The 17,563-nt window shown below is 43.8% G+C and overlaps 1 protein-coding gene across 4 annotated transcripts in view; it reads left to right on the forward strand.

The window, feature by feature from the left end:
• Nucleotides 1-17,563, forward strand: part of HMGXB4 (HMG-box containing 4) — a 31,428-nt gene that overhangs the window by 183 nt on the left and 13,682 nt on the right. Inside the window, exons 2-5 of one of the 4 annotated variants that reach the window (XM_024743487.1) lie at nucleotides 4,429-4,527; nucleotides 5,176-5,324; nucleotides 5,577-5,655; nucleotides 6,441-7,396. In XM_024743487.1, the coding sequence (XP_024599255.1) occupies nucleotides 4,497-4,527; nucleotides 5,176-5,324; nucleotides 5,577-5,655; nucleotides 6,441-7,396 (1,215 nt within the window). In that variant the 5' untranslated portion in view covers nucleotides 4,429-4,496. Of the gene's footprint in view, nucleotides 1-4,428; nucleotides 4,528-5,175; nucleotides 5,325-5,576; nucleotides 5,656-5,762; nucleotides 5,878-6,155; nucleotides 7,397-17,563 lie in introns of all 4 variants that reach the window. The other 3 variants (XM_024743489.1, XM_024743488.1, XM_024743490.1) reach the window with 3 other exon arrangements.

The following is a 17,563-nucleotide window of genomic DNA, read 5'->3' on the forward strand; positions in this document are numbered from 1 at the left end:
CCCCCGGGGGCGCCGGGAGCCGCCGGGACGCGGGAACCCGAGTGGGGCCGCCTGGCTCAGGACCCGGGACGCAGGGTCCTTGGGCTGTCAAGGGGCGAGGGGGCCGGGTGACGGGAGGGCCGGGGCCGCGGCTGGCAGGAGAGGATGCAAGGAGCTTTCTTCTTTGCCTCTTCGCACCTTCGCACAGCTTTATTGAACTAGCTGTTGCTGCAGAACTGCCGGGAGAATCCTGTTGGTTTGCCGTGAGGACCACAAAGACGGTGGTCCTTGGGGCTCTTTGTAGCAATAACCCGGTGTGGTGTGTACTCTTTGCGTGCGACCCAGTTTGAACATACCTTCCGAGTGGGTTTTTCTCCATCCAGGCCCATTTCCCCCCAAAGCTGGTACTTGTAGATTTCACTTTATTTTCTGTCGGGCAGAAGAGAGCCATTTATCTCCCTGCCTCCTGATGGCTGACTATATTCCCCCATAGCAGAATAAATAAAAAACTGAATCCAAAGTAGAGCCCGTTGATTGGACAAGGCTTGTCAAAATTTGTACCGCTGGATTTTTGGGAATGTGTGTTGTCAGCCGCTCTGTGAGGTCGTCGTGGTTCCGCTCAATTGCACTACAGTGAGAGGATTCAGTCCCCATCCCAGGCTGTCGGGATCTCTGCAGTTCCCAGAGCTGGCAGGGGCTGTGAGTGCTGCATAGGTAGGTTCGTGGAGAAGGAGAAGGGAGTGGCAAGAATTCGGAGTCGCTGGGTTCTGAGATTGGAGGAGATCTCGACGAAAATGAGAAGACATCCCCTGCTCCTCTCCTAGAAGTAACAACAACGACAGCAATTCAGAAACTGGCGACGGCTGGATGTGCATCTTCCTTTTCCGGCCCTGGCAATTTGAGTTCCTGAAAGAAGTGCTGGAGGAAGAGAACACAGAATCTTGAGCAAGGCTGTCCTCCTGGACTGGACCTGGGATTTTGCTTACTGCCCCGTTTCCGAGGTTTACTTTGTCTTTTTCAATACACACATTTTGGGATGAAGAGGCTTGTTAGTGATTGCTGGGGCTCAGATGACCTCAAAAAATCACCTTCTGAAACTTTTTTTTTTTTTCAGTATTTGTAATTTGGACCTTCAGAATAACAAAGTACTGTGTCTGGTGATTTTCAGTTTTTCCCTGATTCCTTTGATAATTCTAAAAACAAAGCCTGAACACCATGCATGTACTTACCTACAAGTGGAAGAGCAGCTCTGCCTCCTTTTTCATCTCCTGAAGAAAAGTCCCACAAGAGCCATTTGATAATTTGCACCTTTCAGGAGTACACATTTTTTATGATGGCATATTTCTTACTTCCGTAAACAGCTTTAAGTAATGAACTTTTACTTCTGTTGTCATTTGTTAGCCCACTGAGAGGAACATAATTGTAAAACTATCCCTGCCTCTTGAAGTTGACAACACCGGATTCTGTAAACTCCAAAATCTGTGGAATTGGGGAGACTGAGCTTTAACACCTGTTTTACACTTGCCAACACTTAATGTAATTATGGCTTCTGTTTTCTAATGTGAATGTCAAACCTAATATTTTTCGTTTTCATTAATCCTGACAATGTGCTACCTAACCCTGGACTCTGAATTTATCGTGGATAATATTCAAGACCTGGAAAGAATCACAGGAGTCGTCTGATCTTACATAAATGTTGCCCTAACTCTGCCTTTCTTCCACACTGTTGCTTGAGACTTCTTTATCTGGTTTCATCTTTCTTCTATGAGTCAGCAACCAAAACTAACCTCAGGGCTGCAATAATATCCTGATTTTAAAGAACCCAGAAGTTCAGGGTCTATCAGTCTGCCCAGGCTGTGAGTGAGATAGTCCATTGTGTCTAAACTTAGTTTTTTAAGCTCTTGGCTGTCCCAGTTCTTTATTGAATTAGACTTGCCTTCAGGCCCTGTTCATTTTTTACTATCGGTTATTTAATCTTGTAATTTATAAAGTGCTCTTCCATGTCTTTGTAAAAATTGAATAGTAGCGGGCCTGATTCTAATACATAATGCTGACAGCCAGCACATGTTTTCTGTGCTGCCCTGTGCCTCTGAGCATCAGCTCCTAATTTTCTGTTCCCTTTTACAGTTTTTTCACCCACTGGCTGTTTTTCAAAGCAGTCAGTTATGAGACCATGAGCACTTTTTCACAGTCCAGTGACATCATTGTTTTCTTTCTCATACTGTCTTCAGAGGTACTTAACTCCTATTCTGACTGTTCCTTGTTCAGCTCTGTTTTATGTTAGTTTTGATGTTACCAAAGGGAAGGCCTGGTTATAAGTCTCAGGACCTGCCTTTGCATCATACAGAAGAGCATTTTGTTGTTGACAACAGATTGGTGGACACACTGATGATGTTGAATATTTAAGATTTTTTGCCCATTATTTCTCAAACGTTCTTTGCCAAACTCCATTTATCATGAAAAACATTTAAGCTGAGGTCTCAAGATGTGGTATTTCTTGGCATTATCGGCCTATGAAGATTAATGGGATCCATATACTCTTCTCATAAGCTCACTACTTTAGTGCTAGTGAGTGGATGTACTATTTTTAAGTGAATGGATATAATTCCCTATGATGATCCCCCTCCCCTAACCCCTTGTGGAGTTACACCACTTGGGTGGACAGGGGATGACAGTAATTTCTATTTGAGAAAGTTTAATGCCTAATGCTGGAACATGAAAAACTGGCTATATTAAGTATCTTGCCTCGTAGTTTCTACATGAGACCTGACCTCATATCACCTTCATTTCCTGTGAAAAGCCCTTTGAGTAAATAGTTCTCCAATTACCTGTAAAATAACCCAGTTCATTTCTTCACTCTTACCTTGACCAAGTTCATTCATTCCACTTCTTAGGGAAGTGGAGAAATGCTTTTTTATGTTGCTGAATCTGACTTGTAAATCATTCTTGGTAATACTTCTCTTTCTGTTTTCAACTTAGGCATTATCTGTGCCTTGTATCTTATCTGACTTGTGCAAATAGGCCTTTTTTCTTTTGGTTTATTTTAAATGTAACTCTTATGAAATTTTCCCTTGTTAATTCATCTTTTCTTTCCCACAAGTTACATACTTCACTATTACCCATACCTTCCTGAAGGGACTGGCAATGTCTCATTGAAGTGTCCTTCAGCATTTCTAAACCCCACTATAGTGGTGAAGGTAAAATAAAATTTAAGTAAATAACCAGTCAGATCAACTTTTAAGCATTTCACTAACTGAATGAGGACATTTTCAATATATTTAGTATATAATTTTTAAATTTCCTGAAAAAACTTTTCCTGCGGGAATTGTGACATTGCCTGTCCTAAAATTATTTGAAGAACTTTACCTTTGAGTGCGGTTCATGGCTTGTCATCTTCAAAGTCAAAATGGACGTATAAACTTGAATGCCAAACAAGTAATTTTAGGGCCTCCCTGGTGGCGCAGTGGTTGAGAGTCCGCCTGCCGATGCAGGGGACACGGGTTCGTGACCCGGTCCGGGAAGATTCCATATGCCGCGGAGCGGCTGGGCCCGTGAGCCATGGCCGCTGAGCCTGCGCGTCCGGAGCCTGTGCTCCACGACACCACAGCAGGAGAGGCCACAACAGTGAGAGGCCCGCGTACCGCAAAAAAAAAAAAAAAAAATTTAACAAATTTAAGACAATATTTACAGCATTTAAATTTTAGTAGTTCTTCAAATCAGTGAAAATCTTAATAATGATAAAAATTTCATCACCAGTGGACAGATGACAACTCCTCCTTATTTTCACCTATAGCCTTTAAGAAAGGCTTGATAGAGTTGAAAGCTGTCTGTGGGCAACTAATATAAGAAGTGTGCCTACTTTTACACTTCTCTGATTTTGAGCAAATTCAGAGAGCCCAACAAAATGCATACCAAAAAATTATGCTCTCAAGATCTTTAATATCACTATCATGTTATCATCAGTTCTGTTTAAATTGCAATACAATAGATTTTAGCCTTTCACCGATTCAAATGGTAGGATTTTGTGATCTCGAATGCATGGTATAACCTGTCTTCCTCTGCATCCTGCTTTATCTGTGCATTTTGTAACCGTGATTGAACCTATCCCTCTGACTTAATGTCGGTTTTCACCCTGTCTCAGTGTTGTCAGACCTGTTGGCATGTCAGAAGTTCTCATTAATCTTGAAGTATTTTTTTATATAGGAGGTGTTTTATATACTTCCCCAAACAACAGCTTTAATTCATGAATCAAATCAAATTAAGCCTAATGCACTTCCTACAGCTTCATCCCTAGTATATTTACAAACAGAAAGAGGAGGTGACAAGACACTCCTTTATTCCTTGCTGCCCTTCCAGTCTGCCCTTGGATCGCTACGCATTTCCATCTGGAAGGTTGCTTCTCCACAGTGATTTCGCATTACAGGAGGGTTTTCCTTCTTTGTTTCTCAGACCTGGTCCTGTAGACGGGAAGGAGCCTGGACACAGGGACCCATTCTCAAAGGCCCGGCAGGACCGCCATGGCTTATGATGACTCCGTGAAGAAAGAAGGTATGACCCCTTAACCTGAGAAGCATTCCAAAGGGGGTGTCCTCTTCAATCCTTGCAGCCCATGGACATAGAGACCAGGACTGGCCATCACAGCCTGGACTCCCAAGTGATGATCCAGAGCACTAGTAAAACTCCACGTCATCCCCAGACTGGGCCCATGGAAACGAAAACCAGGACAGGGTTCCAACACAAGAGTCCGAACCATAAGTCTCTGTAGTCTATTGGGGTGATCCCCTGCAGCACTCGTGGTCCTTGCCAGCTCCAGTGTGCAGGAGTCTGAGGATAGGAATCACACAGTGGACACCCACAGAGCAGCACAGCACATGAATCCTTATTCTTTTCAGCCTTACCTCTGCAAGTCTGTGTCCACCTGCCAAATCACAACTAAGAAACCGTGTCTAAGGATGCACCTTGGGCCTTTGCATAGCGTGGAAGCATTGTTTCTTCATGTTTGATTCCTGTATTTGCAGCCAAGTCATCAAGACATATTCTTGTCCCCTTGGATCTAGCCCTGTGTTCCAGTGGACTTACCAAATAACATGATTCTAATTTGGAAGTGAAGGGACTATTGCATTTCACATGTGGCGATTTGGTTGTGACTTACTTGACTTTCTCATTTCCTTTCCCAAATGAACCTGTGCTTCTCAGATTGCTTTGATGGTGATCACAGCTTTGAGGACATAGGGCTAGCTGCTGGCCGAAGCCAACGAGAAAAGAAACGTTCTTACAAAGATTTTTTAAGGGAAGAGGAAGAAATCGCTGCTCAGGTCAGGAATTCTTCCAAGAAGAAGTTGAAGGTAAATTCTAAACATTTGAATTAGGAAAGTTTTAAACTATTTCGTATCATGTTTCCTAGTATTTGAAGAAAGAGGTTTCTTTGAAAAACATTTAAAAAGAAAAATAAACATCATTCACATCTATTTTCACCATTTCCTGTGTTTTACTTTATTTTCCAAAGTCAGAAATCATCAGAAAACAACATTGGTTCCAACCTGCCTTTGCCTCATCATCTTATCCATTGCTCAGTTCTTCTTCCTCTTCAATTCTAGGATAGTGAACTTTACTTCTTGGGGACGGACACGCACAAGAAAAAGAGGAAGCACTCCTCTGATGATTACTACTATGGAGGTAAGGATGGGAAGGGGCAACAGGCGGGAGAAACACATCACTGGTTCTTGGAGTCGGGGTAGGGGAAAGGGATCCAGATGTTGCTGACTCAGTGGCCTATTTAACAGGACAGTGGTTCTTGTTCTGAGTGCCGATAAACCAGTGTGAAGGAGGAGAGAGGTGGAGGGCTGGTATTTTGGAGGATTCAGCATAGAAGAACAGTCTTCATTTGTGATACACCAGGTACCAGGTTCCTTCTCCCCTCAATCATCCACTTATCTTGTGCCCATTGCTGTCTAGCATCCCTTTTGCCGTATGTAGTCCCGGGCCCTCTGGCCTGCACCTGTGGGTTACTTCTCAATCCAGCGCGTATCCACTCACAGGACCAGTTTTTCTTAGCTATATTGTGCGCATAGCTGACAAGACTAACTCTTCCCTAGAATGGATTTGTCCTGAACACAGGAACAAATGATGCTTTGTCTTCAGTGTCATCTCAATTGTAACTACTCGTAATCCTGCAGCTATGGTCCATTCTTCTGGGTATGCTCTCTTTGGTTGCTTGTGAAGACTCAGTGAAGAAAAACAACTTGAGTGGCAAGAACTGTCTCCAGGGTCAGAGGCAGAATCTACCAAGCCAAGAAGCACATGAGCGTCATCTCTGAATGTTTGGAATCAGTTGAAGGGCCTCCCCTCCAATCATTCCTGTTGGCCTCTTCCTCATCTTAGTTGGGTGTTTTTGGTGAGAGAGGAAACTTGCTGGAAGTTGCTTTGTCAAATGGACAATTACTTCTCTTGATTATTCCTAGATATTTCGTCTTTGGAGTCGTCACAGAAGAAAAAGAAAAAGTCTAGCCCGCAATCTACTGATACAGCTATGGACCTGTTGAAAGCGATCACTTCCCCTCTGGCAACAGGCACCAAGCCTTCCAAAAAGACAGGAGAAAAGTCCTCCAGTTCTTCAAGCCATTCAGAGAGTAAAAAGGAACACCACAGGAAGAAAGTCAGCAGAAGCAGTGGGGAGCTGTCCCTGGAGGATGGTGGTTCCCACAAATCCAAAAAAATGAAACCACTGTATGTGAACACAGAGACGCTGACCCTTCGTGAGCCTGATGGGTTAAAGATGAAACTTATTCTCTCACCAAAGGAGAAGGGAAGCAGCTCAGTTGACGAGGAGTCTTTTCAGTACCCCTCTCAACAAGCGACTGTGAAAAAATCCTCTAAGAAGTCAGCTCGGGATGAGCAAGGTGCTTTACTCCTAGGACATGAGTTACAGAGCTTTCTGAAAACAGCCCGGAAGAAGCACAAGTCATCCTCAGACTCACGTTCGTCTCCTGGCCCTGAAGGCTGTGGGTCTGATGCCTCCCAGTTCCCAGAATCCCACAGTGCTAACCTTGATCTTTCAGGGCTTGAGCCTATTCTAGTAGAATCAGGCTCCTCCTCTGGCGGGGAGCTGGAGGCAGGGGAGTTGGTGATCGATGATTCTTACCGGGAAATCAAGAAGAAAAAGAAGTCAAAGAAGAGCAAGAAGAAGAAGGACAAGGAGAAGCATAAAGAGAGGCGACACTCCAAGTCCAAGAGAAGTTCGGGACTTCCCGCTGCCGCAGTGGGAGAGGTCCCAGCGCCGCCCGGCCCTCCGCCCAGCATCCCGTACGCCGGAGCAGCCGCCCCTCCCCCACCGCTTCCTGGCCTCCACACAGATGGGCACAGTGAGAAAAAAAAGAAGAGAGAGGAGAAGGACAAAGAGCGGGACAGAGGAGAAAAGGTAAGGCATTTTTTAAAGTATGATGCAGGGTAGGAGGTGAAGCAGGTTTTTCCTTGACAGTAGTAAGTGGACTTGGAATTAAGCAGATGGACCGCTGGGAATGTAGCAAGGTAAACCTGCTGGAATGATATAAAGTAGAAAATATTACCAATGGCACAAAAATAGGAGCGACCTTAATTACTCATGGGTTTCCTTGATAGAGTTGTTCTCCCACCGTGCCAAGCATAGGTTTAGAAATACAGAGGCTTATTCTAACTGGCCCTTAAAATTCACAGAAGGAGCCAAACCCGATTTCTTTCACTCAGCAGCGCTGTCTGGCTGAGGCAGTTGAGAGATATAAAAACGTATTCATTCTGTGAGTTCGTTGTGAAAAATAGATTTTCAAAATTAGAATGATGGAAAAAAAAATTAGAATGATGACCGATGAACAAAATAAGCTAACGGCTTCCCACGAGCTGGTGTTGGCTACTTTCTGGTATTCTTTTTAGTGTCCAGCGTGTGTGCTCTCACCATTTGAGTGCTTCCTGTGTGCCAAGCCCAGTGCTGCCATAGGAGTTAAGAGGTGGAAAGAGGGGCAGGAGGACACAGCTCTTGACCTCAGTGAGCTCACTGCTGTTGAGGAGACGGGAATGAGAGATCAGCCGCCTTGGTTGGATTTCTTTCTCGCAACTCAAGAAATTTTCTAGCAGTTGTACTACAGTACAGGGGCTGATGACTGTGTCATTACAGGTTTCCTTTAAAAGATAAACTTTTTCCCCAGCTTACCAAAGTAATATATTATTTTTCTAGAAATTTAGAAATTCAGAATAGTAGAAAGAAAAAAAATCATAGTTTTGCCATCTAAGGACAACCATTTTCTTCCTTTGCTCTGCAAAGTTAAATGTCAGGTAAAATCTGAAAGAAAGGCAGCTAAGAAAGAGAAAAGCAAATATATTAAGAATATGGGATTGGCGATTTCATTTCAGTCTATAATTGAGTCACAGGTGATTTTCTCCGCTAGTAGGAGTGCCTTTTAAGCAAGTATACAGATCAGAAAGAAAAAGCTGTATCTTGTTTTTTTTTTAACTGTACCTTCTGAGCTAAGAATCAGTGTGAGCATCAAGAACTGAACAGTCCAATACTAGGGTGGGTTTTATTCATTGTTTATTCCAAAATTGTTTCATGAAATAGTACATATCCTGTGTAAGAGTCTGTTTATTCCAAGAATTTCCATTCTAGTGATACATGATAATGCCGTAAACTAATCTTACAGTGCTAAGTGTGAGGAGGGCAGGGTGGTCAGAGAACGCTCTAAAGAAGAAAAGGGTTGTCAGCAGAAGGGAGCACATGGAGGCAGAGAGATGTTTAGGAAGCAACGTAACAAAACAGCTGAACTCTAGCCCTATGTTTCCAACTGTCTGATAAATATTTCTTCCTGGATGCCTTGGCTACCTCAGAGCCATGTGTCACTAATGGAGCTCATCATCCAGACCCTTAAACATGCATCTCCTCCTCCATCTCCTTCTGTAGTCCGCATGTCCTACCAGTCAATCCAAACTAAAAACTATATGCTGAGTATTTTTCTCAGTACTTCATTATGAAATTTTTCAAGCAGAAAGTATTGAAAGAATTGTACATATGCCACCCATTGAGATTCTTCAGTTAACATTTTGCTGTTTGCTTTATCATCCATCCATCCATCAATCCATCTTATCTTTGTTAATGTATCTTAAAGTAAGCTGTAGGTATCACATACACACCCCTAAACACTTCAGCTTGCATATCATTAACTTCAGCTCAATACTTGTTTTCTGGGCTTTTTTTACGTAAAATGCACATATGGTAAAATGCACAGATGTTAAGTATACCACCTGATGAGTTTTGATAAGTTCACACACCTGTGTGACCAAACCTCTATCAAGATACAGCTATTACCTTCATCACAGATACCCAGTAATGTTTCTCATACCCTTTCTCAGTCAATCCCCACCCCTAAAACCAACCACTGTTCTGATTTTTTTCCAACCTTATGGTTCGCTTTTACATTTCCCTCTTCCCTGCCCACACCCGCCACTATTTCCGCTCAGCTGTTAGGCCTGACACTCTTCCTCTTTAATAACTTCCACACCCTTATGCCCTCTATCACCACTGCCTCATCCCTCCCTCATCCCTCTCATTAAGTACATTACTACTTAATGTAGTAATAAATGGCCCCCTTTCCATTTCTTCCCCCATGCAAAATTCATCTTACTCTGATGCCAGAATGAACTTAAGGACCACTTTGATGATGACAGTTGTCTGTTCAACATCCTCAGAGCATCCTTACTGCCTTTATGTTAGACCCGTAAGCTCCAGGAGGACCGGGATCATGTCTGTCTTGCTGTCTACTCTGTCCCTGGTACATAACCCACAGTCTGGCCCATCGTAGAAAGTCAGTAAATACTTCTTGAATGAATATCAAAGTCCAAACCCTTGACCAAGCATTCATAATTGTGATTTAGCCCAAAACTTCCCTCTTCAGCCTTACCTCCTGTTAGTCTGCTTTGCGTGTACTGTGTGGGGACCATACTTGTTCCTTACCGTCTTAGCTCCACTCCTTGGATGGTATTTTGCAGTGACCTTCTTCCCCTTGTTTTTTCTCCTTCACATATTGAAGGCCTGCCTTCCCTTCAAAATGCGATCAAATGCCACCTCCTCTAAGACATCCTGACTCTCCAGTTATAATTAACTTCTGAATTCCCATAACACCCTTGCTATGGGAAGTTACTGCACTTGTTGTCTTCCTTATATTGGATTCATCTTTGTATATATTCGATTTCCCCTACTGAAGACTCCTTGAGGGCGTTTTAGTTCCTTAGGGACTCTCAGCCACCTTGATGTTATTACCTTCAACTCCTCGGGGTCCTTGGTAAGCATTTTGTGACACATGTCAAATGAATGAATATGTGGACGAAAACATAGCATCGAAAAGGTAGGTTGTAAGCAAATGGTAAAGAATCTTGAATGCCAAAGTAAGGGATATGGCCATGGGCACTTTGGGGTTATGAGCAGAGTTTAAATATGCTGTAAATGATAATTTAAGAATAAAATGATGAAGCTTTACCTGGTGACTTAGACCGAGGAGAGACTTGTGGCAGATCACCCAGGAGGTTATTATAGTCGGAGGTCAGTAATGAAAGCCTGGTAGAAATAAAACTGAAGAGACAGATTCAAGAAAGACTCTGAAGAAAAAACTGACAAGATCTGGCAGCTGGGCTTGGCTCTGGGGAGCCAGAAACATAAATGAGTATATAAATGTCCCTTAAGGTTTTGAACCTGGGTGGCTTGCAAGATAAAATTATAATCTCCTCAAGGGTAGGGACTTATATATAATTCCCCCATGCAGCTAGCAGTTGCTAGTGAAAAGTGAATTTCAGTTTATAGCAAAAAATCTTACTATGAATCAGTATTTGACTGTGACTGTCCAAACCTGAAACCTGATACTTTGAATGTAATCATTTATTTAGTCAACAGATTATTTATGGGACATACACCATGGTTTTATTTTTGGTTTTGTTTTTGTTTTTTGGCGGTACGCGGGCCTCTCACTGTTGGGGCCTCTCCTGTTGTGGAGCACAGGCTCCGGACGCGCAGGCTCAGCAGCCATGGCTCAGGGGCCCAGCCGCTCCGCGGCACGTGGGATCTTCCCGGACCGGGGCACGAACCCATGTCCCCTGCATCGGCAGGCGGACTCTCAACCACTGCGCCACCAGGGAAGCCCTACACCATGTTTTTTAAACCTGACCTGTGCATGAAAATTTCCATGGAGCTTTAAAAAAAAATCCTTTCCAAAGAAATAAAGAAAAATTTTAAATCCTGGGTTTTGTTTCAGTATAAAAAAAGAACTATCTGAGGGAATTCCCTTGCAGTCCAGTGGTTAGGACTCTGCGCTTCCACTGCAACGGGCACGGGTTCAATCCCTGGCTGGGGAACTAAGATCCTGCAATCTGAGCAGTGCGGCCAAAAAAAAAAATAATATCTGAAAGTCCACCTAGAGATAGAAAGGAAGGTTTCAGGAATAGCATTCCCTCGGCCTGCAGTGAGCACACACAGAGAGCCCACTGGTGGAAATGCAGGAGGCCTCTGTGTGCCCTTTCTACCCTAGAATCTGTGACCAAGACTGCAGTGAAAATAGAGAAGCAAGAGAATGGCGGGTTTGGGAGAAGAAGAAAAGTTAGGTTTGGATTCCAAGATATAAGCATCTAGAGATTCAGCATAGCTAAGTGGTTAAGAGCGTGGCTATGGAGCCAGACCCCTTGGACTGCATTCCTGGCTCTGCCACTTCGAAGCTATGCGATGTTGGACAAGTTGCATGACTTCTCCATCTACAAGTGGGGATGATGATAGACCTACCTGGTAGGGTTGTTAAGGGTTCAGTGAGGTAATACATGGAAAGGTGTTCAGGGCCTCAGTGTGCCAAGGCCCTCTGGGGTGCCACAGCAGACTCACAGTGGCACCACTAGATTTTTTCAACATTAGAATTTCAGAAAAAACAGTCATACTTGCCATCTGTCAGGTACCTCATGAACTACTAGCGCAAAGTAATTCACAGTTTCAACGTCTTTTTATGTTCCATTCCTTTCAGTGATTGCTGTGATAAAAAGCACGTACCACGTGAAGACCCACACAGGAACCATGAACCAACAAAGTTTGGGAACCTTGGCTTTGCACAGTGTTCGGCACATTAGCTAAACAACATTCAATACACGTTAGTTGTTACAGTCGTCATCTCAGTAGACTTTCCAGGGAGCAGTGGAAATGCAAGACCTAGAGTTCAGTGGACCACCTGAAACCAGGGTTGGAAGAGGGGCCGTGGTGCTGGAGGAGACACTGAGAGGGCTTAGCATCGCAGAGGGAGGAAGACAGTTTCAAGAACAGATTGGTCTCATGCTTGAGAAGACAGGAGTTCAGGTGTAGTGGGGAGAATGGAAGCCAGGCTGGCAGAGTTCACACGAGAGTGAGAAATGAAGGCAGCAGTGGGGGACTCTTCCTGGAGAATTTTGACTGATACAAAGAAGGGAGATTGGACTATCTCCCCTGTGAATGGTGACACTTTCAGTGTGGAGTTTCATTTAGGGAGTGCTTTTTTAGCTTTTCTGTTTGCCTGTTTGTTTCTTTGTTGTTGAATCCTGCTTTCCAGGAGGAGAGAGAAATCATATGGTGATACCTTGATGATCGTTTCCGCTTTAAGACCATCCCGTTGGAGTGGGGATCTTTTGGTTTATGTTGGAGGAGCAGGATATGGTAACATTTCAGAAATACCTTACTTTTGGTTTTACTAAATCAGTAAAAGCCCATTCACTCCCACTCAAACTAAAATCTGTGACGTTGCCACTTCAGAGGAATGCCTTCACTTACCTGTATGTTTCCAGAATGTTCTCATTTCCTCTAAGCAAATGAAGCCTGGCCCAGTGGCCTAGTGCCTGGCACACTCAGACATTGCTGTTGATCTACTAATAAACTAAATTCTGAGAGATAGGGCTTCCCTGGTGGCGCAGTGGTTGAGAGTCTGCCTGCTAATGCAGGGGACACGGGTTCAAGCCCTGGTCTGGGACGATCCCACACGCCGCGGAGCAGCTGGCCCCGTGAGCCACAACTGTTGAGCCTGCGCGTCTGGAGCCTGTGCTCCTCAACAAGAGAGGCCGCGATAGTGAGAGGCCCGTGCACCGCGATGAAGAGTGGCCCCCGCTCGCTGCAACTAGAGAAAGCCCTCGCACAGAAACAAAGACCCAACGCAGCCAAAATAAATAAATTAAAAAAAAAAAAAGTTAAATTCTGAGAGATAACTAGACTTGTCATGGTGTTACATAAATTCTCCCTCTGTTAAGACTGACGCTGAATAACAGTAGCGATAAGTGGTACAAATCAGGAGGTACCATCTCTGAGAGCCTGCTATGTGCCAGGCTCTCTGAGGCATTTTTGCACACATAGGGGTCTTGACTGACAGGTATTGTTAGCCCCCTTTCACAGAGGAAGAAGCTGAGAAGAAAAGACATGGAGCCAGAATTTTAATGGAGGTTCTTTAACCCCAAGGCTGTACTCTTTCCACTGTAGCACATGCCTTTCTAAAGCTTAAGAGACGGTTACCCGGTGCCACAACCAGTCTTTGACAAAGCTAAAGGTAGGTTCTAGGGTAAGGGAGACTGGCATGGTGCACTGGTGTCTGAGATTTGTCCTATGGAAGCATACAGATGTCGAAATGAAGGGGCGGAAAGCTTGGACTCGAGTTCAGCAGACTTGGTTCTTGTTCTTGTTGCTGCTTACTAGCCTTGTTCTCTTGAGATTGCTTCCTCGCTTCTCTGCTCACTTGTGAAATGGGGTTATTTAGATTAAATTAGGTGTACGTGTAGCACGCTTGGCACACACAGGGCAGGGCTCAGTCAGTAGCTGCTGTTAACGACGACTGTTGCTTTCATCCCACGTTCTTTGGAAATATAAAATATACTTGAAAACATCTTTTTAAAAGTTTTTTTTCAACCACTCATTTCACATATTCGACTAAGCAAAAGGGCTCTTGTTTATGTTTTCTTTTGCTTTTTAATATTAACATCCACCTTTTAGGAAGCAAGCTCTGTAGCTGTCACCTATTTGGAAAGCAGTTAAGAACCAGAAAGAAAACAGGGTCTCTAAGGACCAAAAGCAGATGTTATAGAGCAAGTTTCCTACAGCTCCTTGGAGCACGTCGTGGGCACTGGGGAAAGGAACATCAGCTGGAGGGGAGTCAGGGGACCACTCTGACCCCGTTGTTTTCTTCGTAGAACTTCACCTACGAGGGTGTTGTGAAAAGCAGACGAGGTAACACAAACGAATGTGCGTACTGGCCTTTTCACACACAATTCTGAGACTTTGTTATGTATTCAGTACATATTTATTCTGCACTTACATTGTGCCAGGCACTGAATCAGGTACAGTGTTAGCTCTCAAAGAGCTCCGTGTGTAGTAAGGGGTTGGAAAGCATTCAGAGTGTTGAACCTCAGCAGAGGTGGGTGCAGAGTGCGAGGGAAAGCCTGTGGGTGTCCAGGAAGCTTTCAGGGGGAGGCAGCCCTGAACTGAAACTTAAGGCCAAATAGGTATTCCAGTCAGGGAGTGGAAATGCATGTGAAGGCCCAAGAGGGCATAGGGTGTTCAGAGAACCACAGGAGGTCCAACCAGCAGGTTAAAAGTGACCATGTGGAAGGCAGGAAGCGGGCTTTAGTAAATTACAATAATAATAAGAGCTATATACTTACTGAGTTGTTCTACTAATATGTTCTAAGCACTGCACTACGTTTTTTATCTATGGTGTATTGGTGAATTTTCACAGGAACCCAATGAGATGTAGGTATTATCCTGTCCATTTCACAGAAATAAGCTCAAAGTGAAATAACCTGCCCCAGGATGCACACCTGTTTAGTGGCAGCATGGGAATTTGAACCCAGATTTTTCTGATTACAGGACCCAGAAAGAATGTTTACATTATATTCAGTGGTGTATTATGAGAGAGAGCAGAAATAGATTCCCATTCAGAATGGTTAAAATAAAAGCTTTGGTGTGAAAACTTTACTGCTCTGTCACCCTTTCCTTTAGCCAGATCGCATTTAGGGATCTGAGTCAAGTTAGTTCAGAAGAGCATCAGATGGTGGCCCTGCCACTCCCTGGGTAAAGGACTCTGGATCTGTTTCTCACCTTTAAAATGGCAGGAATGATGGAACTTACCTGGTGGGGTTGCTGGGTCGGTTAAATGAGTTTCTATAGGTGAAGCCTTGGTAACAGTGTCTCCTGCATAGTATTAACATCAGTGAAGAGACTGGGTTCCTGTCATCAGCAGAAGAAAGCCAAGTTTTGTTTTGAAGATTCACAAATGATGTTTTGCCTTAATTCCCAGATGTTTTATCCTTTAAAATAGGTTTTTAAACTAAAATAGGTTCTTAAATCTAAGCTATAGGTTCATAGATGGGCTTGAAGAGGGATTTCTATCAGTTTCTCAAAGAGTTCTATGATCTCGAAGAATTCAGCGTGACTGCTTTAAACAGGGCATTAAGAAGTTGCTCTTAGGGCTTCCCTGGTGGCGCCGTGGTTGAGAGTCCGCCTGCCGATGCAGGGGACACGGGTTCGTGCCCCGGTCCGGGAAGATCCCACATGCCACGGAGCGGCTGGGCCTGTGAGCCATGGCCGCTGAGCCTGCGCGTCCGGAGCCTGTGCTTCGCAACGGGAGAGGCCACAACAGTGAGAGGCCCGCGTACTGCAAAAAAAAAAAAAGAAGTTGCTCTTAGAAGGTCTTGATATTTTGACACGTATCCTCAAACATTTAAAAAGAAGTTCTGGCTGTAAAAATTACAACTTTGTGAGTCACACTTAGGTGGATTTGTTGCTAGTCATTTGCTGCTAGTAATAAAGTATCCAAGTTTTTAAAATAGTAACATTTTGTTAAAGGAGAGCCCATGTTATTCCAGATGTAACTACTGTGATTCACTTGCCACACTGTTTTCTTGCACTAGAAAGTCGAGGGTGCAGTTACTAGCCTTGCATTTAGAGTCACTTGGAAATATTTTGATGTCTCGAGATCATCCATTATTTGTGTTATTTCTAACTATTAATGTAGAAAAATGTCTGTTCCCTGGAAAAAATGTAACCCTTAAGTTCGAATTCCAAACTTTGGATCCACAGGCCTAAGTTGCATCTTAGAGCACAATGGTTAGGTTCTAAGGTCAGCACATAAGGTGAAAATTGTCAGTTTCCCTTGAAAATCCCTTAGGAAGGCTCCACGATGAAGGCCAGCAGTTGCTCAGTCCAACAGAATGTCAGCCCAGTGCACCTGGATTTTACTCTCTTCACCAGGTGAAGTCATTGGTATATGTTAAAGAGCCATAATTTTATTTATTTATTTATTTTCATAATTTTATTTTTTAAACTATGTCAGCTCCAAACATCAGAATTACACTTGGGTAGCAAGTTACACACACTGAGGGAGACATACAGGAACTGCCTGGGGAAAGCAGATCTCATGCTGTCACACACACTCCAAGGAATGGGTTCTTAGAGCAGAATCACACAGACTAATCAATCCATATCTCCCCTCTCTCTGTCTCTCTCTCATAGCCAAACAGAACTTATATGAACTCATGCCTTTCTTTGTAATGCAACCTCATTTTATCTTGGGCCCAGTAAAGGGGGATTTGAAAGGATTAGATCACTTAGAGCATTTAGAGCACTAAATTAATGAAGGCGATGCAGCACCCAGAGCTCACTTGTGTGGCATCTGAACATGACTAACTTCACCAGAAGAGTGCTAAAAATAGGACCTTTACTACTGAAACGAAAGTTTAAAGTAAAGGCCTTGCTGCTATTTTCTTTGTCTGATTTAGGTCAGAAGATTTCACTCTATCCTCCCTCACCAGAATTTCTATTTTTAAAAAATCTTGTATTAGCTTTTTGGATGCTACAACTTCTATTTTGAAAAATACACAGGGAATAGAAAGGAACTTTCCTATTGTGGCATAACAAATTACCACAAATCTAGCAGTTCAAAACAATATCCATCTATTAGCCCACAATTCTGTAGATCAGAAGTCCAGACAGGGCTCCACTGGGTTCTCTGCTCCGTCTCTCACAGGACTGAATCCAGGTGTTGGCTAGAACTGGGTTCTTAGCTGAGGCTAGAGGTCCTCTTCCAGGTTGTTGACAGCATTCAGGCCCTTGCAATTGTAAAACTCAAGGCAACCTGTTGTCTTCAAGTTCGAGGCCAACAACAGGAGAGTGTCTCCTGCTGGGTGTCACCTCTTTTAAGGGCTCACTGGATACGGTCAGGCCCACTCAGGATAGCCTCCCTTTGGATTCACTCAGATTCAGCTCACTTAGGGACCTTAATTACATCTGCAGATTCCCTTCTGCCGTATAACATAACATGATCACGGGAGTGATGCCCCATCATATTCACCAGCCCTGCCCACAGTCAAGGGGAGGGCTTACGGGGTGTGTCCGCCAGGAGGCCGAAATCCTGGGCGCCATCTTGGAATTCTGCCTACCACAGAAATAACATGACTGAGTACCTACTGAAGTGCCAAACGCTGATTAATTCCCACCTCTGGGAATGGTATTAACCAAGTCTTACTGACAGGGAAACTAAAGCTCAGGGAAATGAAGCCGTTTGTGTAACTAGTAAATAGTATG

This window comes from Neophocaena asiaeorientalis, unplaced genomic scaffold, assembly GCF_003031525.2.
Source record: "Neophocaena asiaeorientalis asiaeorientalis breed wild unplaced genomic scaffold, Neophocaena_asiaeorientalis_V1.1 scaffold332, whole genome shotgun sequence".
NCBI classification, from domain to species: Eukaryota; Metazoa; Chordata; class Mammalia; order Artiodactyla; family Phocoenidae; genus Neophocaena; species Neophocaena asiaeorientalis.